Source organism: Rattus rattus, chromosome 18, assembly GCF_011064425.1.
Source record: "Rattus rattus isolate New Zealand chromosome 18, Rrattus_CSIRO_v1, whole genome shotgun sequence".
NCBI classification, from domain to species: Eukaryota; Metazoa; Chordata; class Mammalia; order Rodentia; family Muridae; genus Rattus; species Rattus rattus.
The window spans coordinates 9,072,290-9,089,475 of NC_046171.1; the positions used below are offsets into that span (position 1 = coordinate 9,072,290).

General features: G+C 52.4%; 2 protein-coding genes across 6 annotated transcripts; both read left to right on the forward strand.

Annotated features, from left to right (window-relative positions):
• Window positions 1-195: 195 nt before the first annotated feature.
• Window positions 196-3,811, forward strand: Nrm (nurim). 3 transcript variants are annotated; one of them, XM_032889081.1, is made up of 4 exons: window positions 196-472; window positions 1,820-2,016; window positions 2,476-2,652; window positions 2,770-3,811. In XM_032889081.1, exons 1-4 carry the CDS (start codon window positions 340-342, stop codon window positions 2,788-2,790), a joined length of 528 nt encoding a protein of 175 aa, XP_032744972.1. In that variant the 5' UTR covers window positions 196-339; the 3' UTR covers window positions 2,791-3,811. The 3 variants fall into 3 exon arrangements, with proteins under 3 accessions (XP_032744972.1, XP_032744971.1, XP_032744970.1); XM_032889079.1 differs by having other exon boundaries at window positions 263-472; window positions 2,961-3,811; XM_032889080.1 differs by lacking the exon at window positions 2,476-2,652 and having other exon boundaries at window positions 201-472; window positions 2,961-3,811.
• A 489-nt stretch (window positions 3,812-4,300) lies between these two features.
• On the forward strand, window positions 4,301-14,144 carry Ppp1r18 (protein phosphatase 1 regulatory subunit 18). Of its 3 annotated transcripts, XM_032889083.1 has the most exons (4): window positions 4,301-4,647; window positions 5,645-7,263; window positions 12,228-12,435; window positions 13,332-14,144. In XM_032889083.1, exons 2-4 carry the CDS (start codon window positions 5,650-5,652, stop codon window positions 13,349-13,351), a joined length of 1,842 nt encoding a protein of 613 aa, XP_032744974.1. In that variant the 5' UTR covers window positions 4,301-4,647; window positions 5,645-5,649; the 3' UTR covers window positions 13,352-14,144. The 3 variants fall into 3 exon arrangements, with proteins under 3 accessions (XP_032744974.1, XP_032744973.1, XP_032744975.1); XM_032889082.1 differs by lacking the exon at window positions 4,301-4,647 and having other exon boundaries at window positions 4,821-7,263; XM_032889084.1 differs by lacking the exons at window positions 4,301-4,647; window positions 13,332-14,144 and having other exon boundaries at window positions 12,228-12,515.
• Window positions 14,145-17,186: the final 3,042 nt, after the last annotated feature.

The window sequence follows — 17,186 nt, forward strand, 5'->3', positions numbered from 1 at the left end:
AGCGGTAGAGCGCTTGCCTAGCGAGCGCAAGGCCCTGGGTTCGGTCCCCAGCTCCGAAAAAAAAAAAAAAAAAAAGTAGGATGTCCTTTATGTTTCCACGCAAGGGAGGCTCTGTCTTCACTTTCCTCGAGAACACTGACCGCCCAGAGATTCGACCCACGTGGGTAGCTGCAGATCCGCTGCCCTGACGACGCCCGGGATTCCAAAGCTCCGCGCTGTGACGCGCCGCTCGCGGTCCCCGCCCTGCGGCCAGCACCCCCACGGGGGCGGGACGTGGGCAGGGCCAGCAGTCGCGGGAACCTTGAGCCCGCCTCCTCCGCAGGCTCCGCGCTGCTCGCCATGGCCCCCGCGCTGCTGCTGGTTCCTGCGGCCCTTGCCTCCTTCGTCCTGGCATTTGGCACCGGAGTGGAGTTCGTGCGCTTCACCTCCCTGAGGCCGCTGCTTGGAGGGATCCCGGAGTCTGGCGGTCCGGGTGAGCCGCAGGGATCCAGGGCGAGCTGAAGCGGAGAGGAGGAGCCGGAGCAGCGTGGCGAGGGCGGGGCGTGGAAACAAATGACAGGGAAACCGCCAAAGCTGGGAGGCGCCGCCGGGAAGGGAGCAGAAGCTAAATCAGAAACTCCAAGATTAGTCCTATGCTGAAAGCCGGGAGTGAAGACTGACGGAGTACGGGCGGGGGTGGGGGTAGGATTTTGAGAGGAGAGCCAGGGAAAGGGGAAAGGTAAAAAGGGGAAATGCTAGAAAACCGCGGACAGCTAGCTGTGGTAGCTCACACCTTTAACCCTACACAGAGGCACAGAGGCAAGTGAATCTCTTGATTGAAGGTCTTTTCACTACTGATTTCAAGGTCCGATCTATCGATTGAGGGTTATGTATGTAGAGAGACCCTGTCTCGGAAAAAACAAACAAACAAACAAACAAGCCATACCAAAGACGATTTCCCTCGCCTCGCTTGTGTGTGTGTGTGTGTAATGTGTGCTTGTGCCCCTGTGTGCAAGTGCAGCTGAAGAACAACCTTGAGTGTCTTTTCTCAGGAGCCAGCCACCTTCTTTTTTTAGACAGGGTCTTACTGAGTCTTCCCAGCTGGCTTGGAACTCAGAGGCCCACATGTCTGCCTCCCACGTATTCTTTGGACAGTTTTTCGAGGGGACCTGAGGTATACCAGCGAGGTTAAATGGATCCTCTGGAACTGGGGTTATAGATGATTGTGAGCTGCTGTGTGGATGCTGAGAATCTAACCGTCAAGCCTCTCTGGAGATTCTTCTGTCCCTGCCTTCTCAGCGCTAAGATTACAGGAACACCACTCCATGCTGGGCTTTTTGTAGGGGTGCTAAGGCTCGAATTCAGGTCCTCTGGTTCACACAATTACATGACTTGCCATCTCCCCAGCCCTCCCACCTTGGTTTTAAGGGTGACCCTACCTGCATTCTCCTAAGAACGAGGCCTAGGGAAAGATTGAAAGAAGACAGTGGGGTTGGGGATTTAGCTCAGTGGTAGAGCGCTTGCCTAGCAAGCAGAAGGCCCTGGGTTCGGTCCCCAGCTCTGAAAAAAAAAAAAAAAAAAAGGGGAGGGGGGAGGGGTTGGGGATTTAGCTCAGTGGCAGAGTGCTTGCCTAGCAACCGCAAGGCCCTGGGTTCGGTCCCCAGCTCCGAAAAAAAGAAAGAAAGAAAGAAAAAAAGAAAGAATACAGTGAACCTGTAATGGCCTTGCCACAATCTTGAAAGCATCAGGGGCATGGCATAGGGCTCCAAAAGAAGCGAATAGGAGAATGTCCTAGCCATCTTAACTGGCCTTTTGTCCCTTTCCTCCCCAACTCCCGCAGATGCTCGCCATGGGTGGTTGGCTGCCCTGCAGGACCGAAGCATCCTTGCCTCCTTGGCTTGGGATCTGTGTCTTCTGCTACTGTTTGTGGTCCAGCACAGCCTCATGGCTACTGAGGCAGTGAAGGCGTGGACATCACGGTACTTTGGCGTCCTTCAGAGGTCGCTCTATGTGGCATGCACCGCTCTGGCCTTGCAGGTACGAGGCCTGGCCAAGGGAGACTGGAGGGACCGAACATGCAGGGTTCAGCCTCTCCATTCCTCCTGGGTGTATTCTCCCCTCTATCAGCAAAGGTGTATATACTTGACATTCCCCAGCATACTCAGAGAGTCACCCTTGCAACATCCTTACATTTTGTTGCTTCAGATCTAAATTCCTCCTCAGTTCTTATCTTACAACTTCCCTAGGTCCCACAGTAGCACTTGTCTTCCAGTTGTCCTTATCATTGGATGTTTGGCATAGGCTAGTTTGGTGATTATCCACCCGCCCCCCCCCATCCCATCCTGTGTAAGGGATGGGTCATCCTCATGTCCTTGGTACTCCACCCAGACCCCTCCACATGGTAAATATTTACTGTTTATACCTGGCTGAAAGACTCGTAGGTTACGGTGGGGCAAGGAAAACCACCGGTATGCCCAGTCTCTCATCTTTCCCCAGTTGGTGATGCGGTACTGGGAGGCTACACCCAGAGGCCCAGTGTTGTGGGAGGCTCGGGCCGAACCGTGGGCCACCTGGGTGCCTCTCCTCTGCTTTGTGCTCCATGTTGTTTCCTGGCTCCTAATCTTCAGCATTCTTCTGGTCTTTGACTACGCTGAACTGATGGGCCTCAAACAGGTGAGGCTCCCACACCCCCACCTGAGACCTGTGCCTGCAAGTCTCTCCCTCCTGTACTCTTCTGACTTCTCTTGGCTTTCCAGTCCCTTGCCTTCTTGTATGATCGTGTTCCTTCAGCCTGCCTTCAAAGGCCAGTGACTGTGGTCACCTGGGCTTGAGGATGCTGCCCGGACCGGAGAGACCTGTGTTGGGGTGGAGTCTCAGAAGGGATCCTGGGCCTGATTTTCTAAGATGGTGGTGCCAGCCAGGAAGAGGACAGAGGCAACTGAGAAAGAAGGCTTGACTCGTTTCCATGATGTGTCTTCTAGGTTTATTACCATGTGCTGGGACTGGGCGAGCCTCTGTCTCTGAAGTCTCCTCGGGCTCTAAGACTCTTTTCTCACCTTCGACACCCAGTATGTGTGGAACTGTTGACTGTGCTGTGGGTGGTTCCCACTTTGGGCACGGACCGCCTCCTGCTGGCTCTTCTCTTTACTCTCTACCTGGGCTTGGCTCACGGGCTTGACCAGCAAGATCTCCGCTACCTTCGGTCTCAGCTACAAAGAAAACTCCAGCTTCTCTCCAGACCCCAGGATGGGGAAGCAGAGTGAGGAGCTGGTTCTAAGCCCTGTACTTCCTCTCCACCTCAAAAATCAAACCCCTTAGCATCCAGGCTGCATCTGCTTCAGACCAGAGGTTGGAAATCATGCTTTGAAGGGGCTGTCCCTTCTCTTGCTTGAGAACTCAGTTCCAGGGTCCTGATCCTGGACTCTAAATTCAGTTTCCACCACTGGCCTTCAGAGTCTGCTTCTCACCAACCAACCAAGAAATAAACTCAAGAGCCTCCTTTTCTCTTCAGAGCATGACCTCCACACACACAGGGTCAGCCTTGAGCACTCCATCCCCTTGTTATTGGCTCTGCACCTCAGGGATTCCCTTCCGTGTTTCCACCTCGAGGAGCTATGTCAGGGCCTATCTGAAAGTTTGTAGGTAATGGCTCTTTTGTACTGCGGCTGTGTTCCTCCCCACCACTGCCTTAGTTTTTCCTCCTCAGCTCCGCGGTGCTGTCTTCTACAGCGATATCTCCTGTTTTTTTGTTTTTTTAACTCGGGTTAACTCGGGGCTCCCTCCTCTCCCAAAGGACATGCGCTGCAGAAAAATTAAAATTTTATACATATGATACCCAGTTGTCTGTCCATGACTTTCAAGCCGGAGGACCAGTTGCGGGGGAGAGGAAGATTAGGCCAAGTTTTTGTGGCGATAGCCAAAGCACTCTAGGACGGATCCCTGGACTGGGGCCACACCCCACGGACCCGCCCCGTCTCTCAGTCCTCCAGTCCTGTTCCCTCCAAATATGACAGTCTCTCCGCGTATAGATCAGGGAACCCGTGGGAGACAGAATAACTCTCTGGGAGGGGAGCGAACTCCCAAAGCTATTCGCCTCAGACCCCAGGGCCTGGCAGCCGCCTTCTCTGCCACGGTAACAAAGACTAGCCAGGGAAAGAAAAGGCGTGGGGAGGAGCAGCGAGAGATGGGAAGGGCGGGTCCGACTCCAAGCAGCTGCCGCTTCCTCTCCATGTCCCTTAGGGGGCCTGAGTCACGGGCCGCCGCCCCGGGTCGGCCTATTGGAGCACTGGGGTCTGGACACCCCGCTTCTCTAGGGCTGCAAGGAAGGAAGCGGGTGAAGGTCTCAGGAGACAGCCAACCGAGAGAAAGGGGATTGCTACGGCGGGAGAGAAGTCCCACCAGAGTCCCACGCGGGAAGGAGGGCAGCGAAGCCCCGCCCTTCGCCGGGCTCCTCCCTGCGCCCCCTTCCTTCGCCCCATTGTCCGTAGACAAAGCGGTCGCCGCCCCCGGCTGGCCCCCGGTCTGCGTCTCCGTCCCTCCTCCTGGGTTCCCCCTTCCCTCCTCCTCTGTTTCCCTCCCTCCCTCCGGATCTCCCTTCGCCTCTCTCCTCCTCTTCCTCTCTCCCGACGCCCGACTCCACTGCACCTCCTCCTAGGGACCCCGAGGCGTGTAAGTTGACTGTGGGGTTCCCACTTTAAGGGAAGTGCCTCATGGCTCTAAACCTCCCTTGGAGTGCCTCCCCTTTGTGCACAGATTGTCCGTTCAGTCCTCTCGGGTGCACGTCCCACTGGGTCAAGGTCCCCTGAGAGCCGGGTCCCTGGTTGGAGGACATCAGAGGCGCGATGCGGGTCCTCGTCGCGCTCGTGTTCTGGGGGCGCATCTGGTACAGAGGCCGGCGAGATTGTAGGGACTGGACGCGGGTGGACGCCAGGGTTCTGGGAATGCATAGGCTGCCACACTTGCTCGGGTACCAAAAGTCCCCGAGGAGGGTATTTCCCCTGACCCGCCTCGGGGGCGGGATAGGCAAGTGGGGTAGGGGCCGGGCTGAGGGGCGGGGCCGAGCGCCGCCGGGAAGGCAGCCCGGACCTGCCGAGGCCCCGCGCGCAGAGGCGCCGGCGCCCTTGCCCGTTTCCCCGTCTCCCCTTCTCCCCTGGACCTCTGTCCTCCTCATCTAGCCTCACCTCCTCACATCTCGTCCGACCTCTTCGCCCCTCGCCTGCTGCTTCCCTCTTCCCATTTATCTCCCCTGGGTACCGGGGAGGCAGTCTCGACTGAACCCTCTCACTTCTCGGCCCCGGCTCCTCCGGCTCCTCGCTCTCCTGCTTTTCCTTACCTCCCGTTTTCATATCTCAGGGACGGTCTGGTGCCCACAAACCCCAATCTGGCTCTGCCTCTGCCCGGAATCTCGACTCTTCCTCTCCCATTATCCCCACCCCCAACTTGGCACCCGGCTTTTCTCTTCACTTTTTCAGTTCCTGACTCTTTTGCCCTCCTTCCTCTCACGGCCTTCCTCTATTTTCATTCTTAACTCTACAGTCCCTCTCTGCTCTTCTTAGTTCCTTCCCTCATCACTTCCTCCCCCCCCACCCCCATTCTCAGTCTCTGGGCTTCTCTGAAGCTCACCCTTCCTGTTCCCGTCCCCCAATACTCTCTCCTTCACTTCCAGCGACCATGACCGCTATCCCAGATTGGAAGCTACAGTTGCTAGCCCGGCGGAGGCAGGAGGAGGCAGCGGTTCGTGGCCGTGAGAAAGCAGAACGGGATCGCTTATCCCAGATGCCAGCCTGGAAGCGGGGAATTCTGGAACGACGCAGAGCCAAGTTGGGCCTACCTCCTGGAGAGGGGAGCCCTGTGCCTGGGAATGCAGAGGCTGGACCTCCAGACCCGGATGAATCTTCTGTCCTTTTGGAGGCTATTGGGCCAGTACATCAGAACCGATTCATTCAACAGGAGCGACAGCGGCAGCAGCAGCAGCAGCAGCAGCAGCAGCAGCAGCAGCAGCAGCAGCAGCAGCAGCAGCAGCAGCAGCAGCAGCGAAACGAGGTGCTTGGTGATAGGAAGGCTGGGCCTCTGGAGGCTCTAGAACGGAGATCAAGTCCTGGTAATTTAAGAGATCAGAGCCCTAAGGGAAGAGAGTCAAGAGAAGAGAGGCTAAGTCCCAGGGAGGCCAGAGATAGGAAGCTGCTGATAGGAGGAACCCAAGAGTCAACTTCGAGGTCTTTGGAGACTGGAGACTGGAGGCAGAGCCCAGCAGAGGCCAGAGACCTGGATTCCAGACCAGCTGAGGCTCAGAAATGGAGGCTGAGCCCTGGAGAAACTCCAGAGGAGAATCTGAGATTAGCAGGTTCTGGAGATCACAGTCCCAAGAGAAAAGAGGTATTGGAAAGCAGACTGAGCCCTGGGGAGCCTGGCGATCAGAAGACCAGCCTGACAGAGGCCCATAAATGGAATCTTGACTCAAGAGAAGCCCAGAAACAGAGCTTGGTACAGCTGGAGGCCACGGAGTGGAGGCTGAAGTCAAGTGAAGAGAGAAAAGACTACTTGGAGGAGCGTGGGAGTGAGGAAGAGAAATTGAGTTCAGGGATTGCCCCAGACCAGCCTTCAGTGACAAAGGAGGTTCAAGACACCACCGCTAGAGAAGTGGAGACTGCCGAGCAGAGGCCCACTGAAGGCTGGAAATGGACCCTAAACTCTGGGAAAGCTCGAGAACGGACACCTTGGGACACAGAGACGCAAATTCATAAGCCAGATCCTCCAGCATCTTCAGAGAAGCACTCGGGACCTTCTGCTGTGGAGGCTGGAGGGGAGGCTGAGGAGGAGGCGGGGGCTCAGAGCAGGCCTCTGAGAGCCCAGCAGAACCGCTGCTCTGGGCCCTCCCCCCTCCCACCAGAGCACTCTGGGACGGAAGGCTCCAGACAGCAGGAAGAGGAAGCGGCAGAACCCCGGCCCCCAGCACCAGCCCCTCTGTCTCCCCCACCCTCGGCCCCAACTGCCCCCCAACCCTCTGGGGATCCCCTCATGAGCCGTCTGTTCTATGGGGTGAAACCAGGACCGGGGGTGGGGGCCCCCCGACGCAGTGGACACACCTTCACTGTCAACCCACGGAGGTGTGTGCCCCCTGCCAGCCCAGCCCCTCCAGTCAACCCTGCCACAGCTGATGCTGCAGGGTCTGGATCTGGCAAGAAGCGGTACCCAACTGCAGAGGAGATCTTGGTGCTGGGGGGCTACCTCCGTCTCAGCCGCAGCTGCCTTGTCAAGGGATCCCCTGAAAGACATCACAAACAGGTAAGAGAGCTACCGTGCCTGACTGGGTAGAAGTCTCTTTCTAGTTCTGACTGGATGACTTTTTTATATGCCTGTGCCTCTTCTAGTCTTTTTATTCTTGCCAACTCCCTTCCTCCCCCCTGCACACACCCTTCCTCCAGGTGGCCTTCCTTTGCCATTCATTTTGGAGCCCCAAGGATTACGTTCACTCAACTGCTATGTTGGGGTGTGTCGCTTTCAGGGTGTGTCCACCCTAGTTCTTTCTTTGCCCACTCTCTCAGTCCCCTCTCCTCTCCTTCCTTTGGGTTTTGACCCAGTTAAACCCTTCTGGTAAGAGAGAAGAGATAACCCACCCGTGAAGCTGTGGTGAGAATAACTCGGGGGATGGGGGACAGAGAATGTAGAAGGAGAAGTTCAGGGAAGTTGGGATGAAGGTCTCTGGCCCCAAGAAAGAAGGGCCAGAACTAAACGAGGACATCCCAGAACAGAGGCGGGGGTGGGGTGGGGCGATGGAACAGAGCTGGCTGAGGAGCTGAGAGGAGTTTAGACCCCAAGTCAGCCCCCACTCCCCACAAGAAGAGGCCATTTGAAGTGGGTGACCTCAGGGTCACCTACCCCTCCCCCCGCAACTGGGCAAATGTTAGACAGTGCTTCCTTCTCTCAGGGGACAAGAAAAGCCTTCTCTTCCAAAATATCTCTATTCCCTTCCCCCATCTTTCCTCTCTAGGCTTCCCCTCCCCCCCACAGAACTGGCTCAGCCTGGGCTTTTTCCCCTCGGTTCCTGCTACCCTGGCCTCTCCCTCCCCTGGGGTAGAAAAAGAGAGAAGTTCATTTGCACTGAACTGAGAGCTGCCAATGGTCCAAGCACTGTAAGAGTTGGGGGTAGGGGTGGAGCTGAGGCCACCAGAGGGTCAGAGGTTAGACTGAAATTCTGACATATGAGGAAGCACCGACAGGGTAACTATTCCCTCTGGCTCTGGCCCAACGCCTTCCTAATATGTACCAATAGTTTTCCTAAGTGAAAAATCTCTGGGCAGAGACAGTGCTATAGTCAGATGTCTCAGATCAGAAGGTCCTCCACCCATCACACATCTTCCCAGGGTCCGGCAAACCTGTGTCACCCTTCTTTCATCTAAATGTGTGTGTGTGTGTGTGTGTGTTCTGTGTCAATAGGCGACCCTGAGGACCAAAGATCAAGGCTAAGCCCGAGAGTCATTTGGTTCCTCCCAGTTCGTCTTTTTGTTGTTTTTAATTCATGTACAAAGTATCGGTTTTCATTATCTATTCTTGAACGTGACTTTTGTTACCCTGCCTCTGCTATTGGCTCTCTCTTCTCAGGGCTGGGCAGATAGAAAGGACAGAGGACAGGAAATTCTCTTGGGGTGAGGTGTTCAGAAAAGTCACTTCCTACAGAGGCTGGCCTGTGACTTTTGGAAAAGGAACAGAAGAGAGGCACAAGGCTTTGTGGCTCAAACCTAGGAACCATCTGGGGGAAGCCAAGGAACCCACTGCAGAGCAGGACCTGTGCTGGTGACCATACCTAGGGTCATCCAGTAGGAGGGGCGGAAGCAGACCTTCCAAACAGGAAGCCTGGGGTGGGGGCCCGGAAGGCTGGTGGCACTGAGTGGGAACACTGGGCCCAGGCCCCAAAGAACTGTGCTCAGGATGTGGTGAGAGAATCAGGAAGCAGCTACACTGGGGTGGGGGTGGGGAGGAGGCTGCACAGCTCTCTAGACCTGACCACCTACCTCTTCCTCACTCTCTTAAGTCCACACCCGCACCTCTCAGCTCTCTGTACAGCCTCAGTAAGGATTACTGTGCTTTGCGCTGGCTCTAACCTAACCGTTACCACCATCCCTCGCCTTTCTCTAAACAGTTCCTTTCCTGGTTACTTCTATCAAACGTATACCTGCCTTCTTGAGAGACACCACCCCAGTCCTGAGGCGGGGAGGGGCTGTAGCTGGTGCTCTTCCCCAGTATCCTTTCTGGCTGGAGACCTGCCCCTCCTTCCTCAGCCCCCTGGTGACCTTATAAAGCTGATGAGTGGATCTAGTGAGTCACTTCCCTCTCTGCCCCCCCAATTCGGGCTATGCATTCCTAAGAAGCCGGGTCAGAAGCTGGGGGGGTGGGGAGAGGGTGTGAAGCAAAAGGGGGGGGCAGCACAGAAGTAGACACTGAAGTAGATGGAGTGGATAAAATGAATAAGATCCTTCACAGAACAGATGATAAACTGTAGGGCTAGAAATTTGGCTAAATCTGTCAACAACAGAACCAGTAAGGGTCCCTTTCCAGATACTGCGGTTGGAACCATCCGGTGGCCGCCCCTTGATTTCATTTTCCGTAGCCCTGGTTCCCTGTTGGGATCTTAGCTGATGTCCAGACAGACCCTTATCTTCTGAAGTGTGGCAACTGTGCATATGAGTAGTTGGTACACTTGGCCTTCTGCACCACGGGTTATTCTTGGTTTCAACCAAGCACGGACCAAAAAAATATTTAAGGCCCTCAAGGCTGGTGGCTTAGACTTGAAATTCCAACCATGGATGTAAAGTTCAAAGCCAGCCTGGTCTGCTTAGTCATCTCTAGTCTCAGGAAAAAAAAAAAAAAAAAAACAACAACAAAAAAAAACAAACCTAGAACTAGAGAGAGATGGCACAGCCATAAGAATACTTGCTCCTCTTGCAGGGAACCTGGGTTCAGTTCCTAGCACCTGTGTAGTCTCTCATAATCCTCCGCCCCAGTTTCAGGGCATCTGATGCCCTCTTCTGGCCTTCTTGGGTACTGCATGTACATGGTGCATTTACGCCTAGGCAAAACATCACGTTTATAATAATAATTAAAAAACCTGAAGGTACATGGGAGGACCTGTGTTCCATACTATTTTATATAAGGGACTTGAGCACACTGGCATTTTGTACGAAGAGGTTTTACTACAGACTCCCCCAAGATATTAAGGGGAGGGGGTCTCTGTAGTGGGTTAGAAGCGGGTGAGTAATTACTGGTACAAGGGTGCAGGTAGGAAGATCAGGACTTAGAGCGGGATGCAGATGTGGCAGCTTCTGAACAGGATGCTCTGGAGGCCCCTTCCAGGCAGAGGGAGAGCAGTCAGCACAGAGGCCTGGAGGCAGAAGCAAATCACCCTGTTGCATTTGGTTAGGCCTTGGGTTTTGTTCAAAGCGAGGTGAAATGAATGAACCGTTGCAGAATACCGGGTGCTGCTGGTGGTGCGTGCCTTTAATCCTAGCACCTTTAATCCAGAGGCCAGCCTGGTCTACTGAGCCAGATCCAGGAAGCTAGGACTACACAAAGAGAAAACACGGTCTTAGAAGGAGGAGGAAGAAGAAGAAGAGGAGGGGAAGGAGGAGGGGGGGAGGAGGAGGAAGAGCAGCAGCAGCCACCGCAGGATTTGGACCCAAGGAGTCCATACATTCTTGGGTACCCTGCTTTCCTTAGGGACCAAGTTGTCCCCGCTCTCATTCAGCCCCTGGAAGCCATGCTGTAGATCACACGGAGACTCTGGGGGGATGGGCCACAGATGCCCAGGGCAGGTCACCTGGAATCCCCTTCTGTTTGTCTTCTTAAACCCTTAGGATTGCAGAGTTAATCCCACTGTGTCCCAGAGCTCCTTGGGAGGGCAGAGGGGAAGGGCACTGAAAACAGTCTGTTTGGGGGAGGGGGGATTTCTGGCTCTCTCTGGCCTGCTTTTGTGGGTGCCCTGTGGCCTCCTCTCCATCCCTACACAGTGTTTGCCCGGACTTTGCTCTCTCTCCTTGTCTGTTCACAAGCAGTTGCATGTTTAGGGACTCTTCTGTATGCTGGGCATCCCTTGGCTCATCTAAACCTTTCCGTTGTTATCCATTCCTGAGTCTGGAGTGCCCATCTGACTTCATGTTTGTTTTTAAATACCTCTGCCTCACAGCAGTGAAAGATAGAGACCCAAATTCTGCCTTACTTACCCCCTTGCCATGGCAAAGTCTCTTTTTTGGTGTGTGTGTGTGCTTATTTTTAAAGTCAGGGTCTCTATGTAGATCAGGCTAGCCCCAGACTGGTCACCTGATTCCATCTGAATGTCAGCTTTTACTTTCTTGAGCCTCTGGAACTGGCGCTGTAGACAGTTGTGAGTCACCATGTGGGTGCTGAGAATTGAACCCAGGTCCTCTGGAAAGAGCAGCCAGTGCTCTTAACCATTGAGCCATCTCTCCAAAACCTCACCCCTTTCTTTTTTTTAGACAGAGTCTGATCTGCATGGAAGGCTAGCCTGGAATTTGGTGTAATCCTCCTGCCTCATCTTCTCTCTCTCTCTCTCAAATTCTTTTTTTTTCAAGTTTATTTATTTACTCTATATAAGTACACTATTGCTGTCTTCAGACACACCAGAAGAGGACATTAGATCCCATTAGAGATGGTTGTGAGCCACTATGTGGTTGCTGGAATTTGACCTCAGGACCTCTGGAAGAGCAGTCAGTGCTCTTAACCGCTGAGCCATCTCTCCAACCCGCCTCATCATCTCTTGAACGCTGAAATCGCTGCCTCGAGGCACCACACCTGGGGTGCGGAGAGACACCTGACATAACACACTGTGAAGGTCAGAGGTTCCAGAGAGGCCTGGCTACAATCGCTCTCACAGCCCAGCCAGTGTTTTGCAAGCCTGTGTACGTGTACACTGCAAGTATGCCTGGAGCCTGCAGAGGTCACGGAACTACAGTTACAGATGGTTGTGAGTGCTGGGAACTGAACTCAGGTCCTCTGCAAGAGCAGCGAGTGCTCTTAACCACTGAGTCATCTTCCCAGCCTCTAAGTGTTGTTTTGAATGATGCCATTAGACGGAATAATCAAGATGTAAAGCAAAGCCGAACCCCAAATGGATGGAAGGGAAGGTCTGCGGGGCACCTAAGGCCAGCCCCCCTCCACTTGCCTCTGCTCTCTCAGCCCTCCCTGGATCCCCTAGTGATGAACTTGCCTCCTCTCCCCTCTCTTCCTACTCTCAGCTCAAGATCTCCTTTAGTGAGACAGCGCTGGAGACCACATACCAATACCCTTCCGAGAGCTCGGTACTGGAGGATCTAGGCCCGGAGCCTGAGGCCCCCACTGCCCCCTTAGCAACGCAGCCTGACGATGACGAGGAGGAGGAAGAGGAGGAGTTGCTTCTGCAGCCCAGGCTCCAGGGCGGGCTGTGCACCAAGGCCCTAATCGTGGGTAAGCGGCTGCGGCGTGGTTGGCGTAGGTCGCCCCCTGGTGTTCATGGCTTTGTGGTACTTTGAAGGAGCTTGGTCCAATTTGCTACTTCTGCTGATTCCTGAAAGCCAGCACACATGGAGTCTCCAGATTTCAAAACCAGAGCTCGCTCGTTATCCAGATCTCTAATCTGGTTAAAAATACCCGTGTTGGGTCAGGCGGCATGGAGTCAGAATTCCAGCTTGTCTGTTACTTAGTTGTGATCCTGAATCAATCCGAGCTCGGTTTCCGTTTACCTTATGTGGGGCGTGAGCGCCTGCACTCCCAGATCCCAGAGCATGCTAGGCGGGTGCTCTGCCGCCGATCGGTATCCCCAGTCTTCATTTATCATCCTTTAAAATAAAGTTAACAGTTGTGTGCTGGGCCTCCGGGTGTGTAGCTCAGTGATAAGATTGCTGCCTTGAGCTGAGAAAGGTGACTCATGCCTGTAATCCTATCACTAAAGCGGGGGTAGATCGGCCTAGTCTACACAGTGAGTTCCAGGGCACCCTGGACTATTACAGATCGAGACCCCATCTGAAACGAACAAACAAAAAGGCTGTGTACCCCGCCTTAATTGATAATAGCAAGTACTTCTTGAAGTTGTTGGAAGACTTGAGTAGATTTTTGTAAAGCACCTAGGTATACATGGCTAGGTATTAAATTACTTCACCTTTGCTGAGACGATTGTGAAATTAAACAAGATGCCCAGCACAGAATCCAGTTAACCGTGATGATGACCACTGTTCCTGGTGACAGGCACACAGCCAACATGTTACAAAGACTTCTCTTATACCAGCCACTCTTCGGTTCTGGGGATGCGTGGGGAGGCGGAGGCCCTCTCCGCTTCTCTGGATTGATTACCTCTTTTCCTGCAGATGAGTCCTGCCGGCGGTGACCATCTTCGAGTTTGGGCATATACCTCTCTCCTTCTCGCACCTGAAGATTCTGGAGCTTGGATGATTCAGAGCCGACAGACATGGCAGTGAGCCCGCCTGGCAGGGAAGGGCGACAAGCGAGCGAATTCCGACTTGCTTTTCCCATCCTGTTCCTGGGGCGGAGCCAGTAGCCTAAATTGACCCCTAACCCAAAGTTCCCGGTGGGCGGAGCATCCTCGGTGAGCTAAGAGTGAGCATCAAGTCCTGGGTTGGAATTCAGAATTTATCTGGAATTGAGATGGAGCACCTCCAGCCTCACAGCCTTCCTTAAAGCTCAGCCACTCCCCGGGGATCCCGCTCCATCCACAAACACCCCCTTTTCTAGGTCACTACCCCTTTGTTTACAGCTTCCTTCCCTCTTGATCACAGCCTGGTTTACATACCCACTAGCTCCCAATCCCACCTGCAGAGTCCCAGGTTTACAAGCCATGCCTACCTGCGGAGCCCCTGTGGGATCCTCCACCTTCCCTTTGTTTCATTGTGAGTGACTTGGGAAGGTGTGTAACCTTCTTCAGCTTTGCTCAGTATTACTGTGCCTCGGTTTCCCCCAAGAGGGCAGGCTGGGGATCCTAATCTTGAACCCCATGAAAGTTATTTAATTCTGTTCCTCCACGTGGTTCACATTGAATTGAATTGCAGTGTGGGGGGCGCTCAGGAGGCGCCTCGCTTCTCCCCATTGCTCCTTTGTCAGCTGCCTGGTTTGTTTCGTTTTTTGTAACTTTCCGTAATAAAATGGAGCTCTTTTCAACTCTCTTGCTATCTTCCTTTTCTTTGTTTCTTCTTTTTTTTTTTCTAAAGAGTTTGTTTATTTAATGTATATGAGTACACTCTGTCTTCAGACACACCAGAAGAGGGCATTAGATCTCATTATTATAGACGGTTGTGAGCCACGATGTGGATACTAGGAATTGAACTCAGGACCTCTGGAAGAACAGTCAGTGCTCTTAACCACTGAACCATCTCTCCAGCCCAAGAGCATGTCTTTTTTTTTTTTTTTTTTTTTTTTTCTTTTTTTTTTTTTTTTGGGAGCTGGGGACCGAACCAGGGCCTTTGCGCTTACAGGGCAAGCGCTCTACCACTGAGCTAAATCCCCAACCCCCAAGAGCATGTCTTAATGTGTGGTTTTGGATAGCTTGAAACTTACTTTGTAGAACAGGATGGCGTGGGACTCACAGAGAGATCTTTCTGCCTATGTTTCCTGAGGGCAGGAATTAAAATATTACAACACCACATCCAGCTTTAAAAAAAAAAAAAGGAAGAAGTCTTTTAAAAGACAGGACAGGGGCCAGAGAGATGGCTCAGTGGTTAAGAGCACTTGTTCTTGCTGAGGCCCAGATTCCACTCCCAGCAAACGCATAGTGTGGTTCACAACCCTCTAACTCCTGTTCCAGGGAACCAGGCACACATAGGGTGCACAGACAGACAGGTGAACAGCACATTCATTCACAAAACAAATTATTTAAACCCTAGCACTGAGGAAGCAGAGAAAGGCAGATTGCTGAGTTTAAGACCAGCCTGGTCTCTAGAGTGAGTTCTAGGACAGCCAGGGTTGCACAAAAGAATCCTGTCTCAACAAACATATAAAATTTATAAAAATCGTATATATGTGATACATATCGATATATATGGTATATCAACTATAGCAAAACATGCAATACTAGAACAACAGGAAAGATGGCATCCCTGAATGTCCCTTTCGATTCTCTCTCTCTCTTTTTGAGATTTATTTATTTTCTTAGGAATGTGAATATACTGTTACTCTCTTCAGACAAGTCAGAAGAGGGTATCAGACCCCATTATAGATGGTTTTGCGCCACCATGTGGTTCCTGGGAATTGAACTCAGGACCTCTGGAAAAGCAGTCAGTGCTCTTAACCACTGAGCCATCTCTTCGGTCCCCTTTGGGATCTCTTGCTTGGGATTATTTGGCCTCAATTACCCGAACAGGAATGACTTCAAGCATGCACCGTCCTGTCCACTTAGGTCCCTGGACCTGAGCAGATATAACTTATGTTGTCTGTCATCAATCGAAATACCAACGGCCAAGACAAGAATATCCAAGTTACACTTTATTCAGAGAGCTTGCATCTAACCAGGCAGTGGGTCCTAAAATAACTACCTCCCATCTCCTCTCCAGCCGCAGGCTTTATAGGAAGTGGAGAAGGAAACAAAAACCATCAATTATTCCAGAACTCAAGTCCTGTTCCTAGTCAGGTGGTTCGTCACGTTTCTGAGACCTGAGACATTCATGCCTGCCCACTGTCTGAAACTCAGAAAACTGAGTATCAGTTGGTACACTTTTGCTCCTCCCGGGTCATCTGTGCTGGGGAAGGGTTAGCTCATAACAAACCATTAACAGGAGGAATGTGCTAAGCTGTTAGCAACATCCACAAGGATTGCTTTTTTTTTTTTTTCTTTTTTCTTTTTTCTTTTTTCTTTTTTTCGGAGCTGGGGACCGAACCCAGGGCCTCTACCACTGAGCTAAATCCCCAACCCCAAGGATTGCTTTTTAAAATGTGGAGTGTTGGGGTTGGGGATTTGGCTCAGTGGTAGAGCGCTTGACTAGCAAGCGCAAGGCCCTGGGTTCGGTTCCCAGCTCTGAAAAAAAGAATAGAAAAAAAAAATGTGGAGTGTTTTGACCTAATCCATTCCTCTTGCTCCTTGTCACTGTGAAATAAAATCTACTTACACTGCCTTTCATTATTTTTGATTGTCTATAAATTACACATTTCGGTCGAGTGTGATGGTACATGTCTATAATCCCAACACTTGGGAAGTAGGAACAACAGGGTCAAGAGTTCAAGGTTGCACCAGGGTGGGGGGACACTGGGGGTTGCTGCCCTCTCAGAGGCGAATAGGGGGAGGAATTTTTTCAGGAGGGGGACTGGGAGGGGACAGCATTGGGGATGTAAACAAACAAACAAACAATAGAGTTCAAAGTAATCTTTAGCTATGTAGTACATGTAAGGCCAGCTAATGCTACATGAGTCCCGGTGTTTTTTTGTTTTTGTTTTTGTTTTTTTTTTTAAATGGTGCCTGGAGAGATGCTCTACAATTAAGAGAACTTAGTTTTAACTCCCAGCACTCACATGGTGGCTCAAAAACTACATTTTCAGCAGATCTAATGCCCTCCCCCGGATTCAGAGTGGTATACATACTTGCAAGTAAGACGTTTATATATATAACCTTCCACCCTGCCCCTTCAAATAGAAGGGCTGGAGGGATAATTCAGTGATTAAGAGCACTTTCTGCTCTCTTGGAAGACTCGTGTTTGATTCTCAGCACCTGCGTCAGGCAGGTCACAACCACAAGTAGTTCCAGCTTCAGAGAGACAGGTGTCAGAAGAGGCCTGAGGTGGTAGATCCTCCTGGAGCTGTTTGTCCTAACCCAAGTGGTTGTTTGTGAAGAATCTGGATGCTGGGAGTCGAACTCGAGTTTGCTGAGCTGTCTCTCCGGCCCCTTATTATATATCTTGTTTTCCTAAACCTGATTTGTACTCCTTTTATCCCAGGCTGTGGAAACTAGTTAGTCAACACAGACTTGTATTAGCACCGGCTCACAGACCATTAGGGGGCGACAGAGAGCTCGGGCAAGGCTGTGCACGAAAGCCTCTTCCCAGAAGCATCAGGAAAGAGGCTGCGCAATTTTTACTTTTTTTACTTTTTTTTTTTTTTGGAGCTGGGGACCGAACCCAGGGCCTTGCGCTTCCTAGGCAAGCGCTCTACCACTGAGCTAAATCCCCAACCCCTGAGGCTGCGCAATTTGAACCTGCCCAGCCACCGTCGAGCCCTGGCCG

What these genes read in the sequence shown, in the direction of transcription:
- Ppp1r18 (XM_032889084.1), top strand. Translation starts at nt 5,650, where the DNA reads ATGACCGCTATCCCAGATTGGAAGCTACAGTTGCTAGCCCGGCGGAGG. An exon ending in CTGAAAGACATCACAAACAG is followed by an intron (nt 7,264 to 12,227) that starts GTAAGAGAGCTA and finishes TCCTACTCTCAG; the next exon opens with CTCAAGATCTCCTTTAGTGA.
- Nrm (XM_032889079.1), top strand. Translation starts at nt 340, where the DNA reads ATGGCCCCCGCGCTGCTGCTGGTTCCTGCGGCCCTTGCCTCCTTCGTC. An exon ending in GCACCGCTCTGGCCTTGCAG is followed by an intron (nt 2,017 to 2,475) that starts GTACGAGGCCTG and finishes ATCTTTCCCCAG; the next exon opens with TTGGTGATGCGGTACTGGGA. An exon ending in AACTGATGGGCCTCAAACAG is followed by an intron (nt 2,653 to 2,960) that starts GTGAGGCTCCCA and finishes TGTGTCTTCTAG; the next exon opens with GTTTATTACCATGTGCTGGG.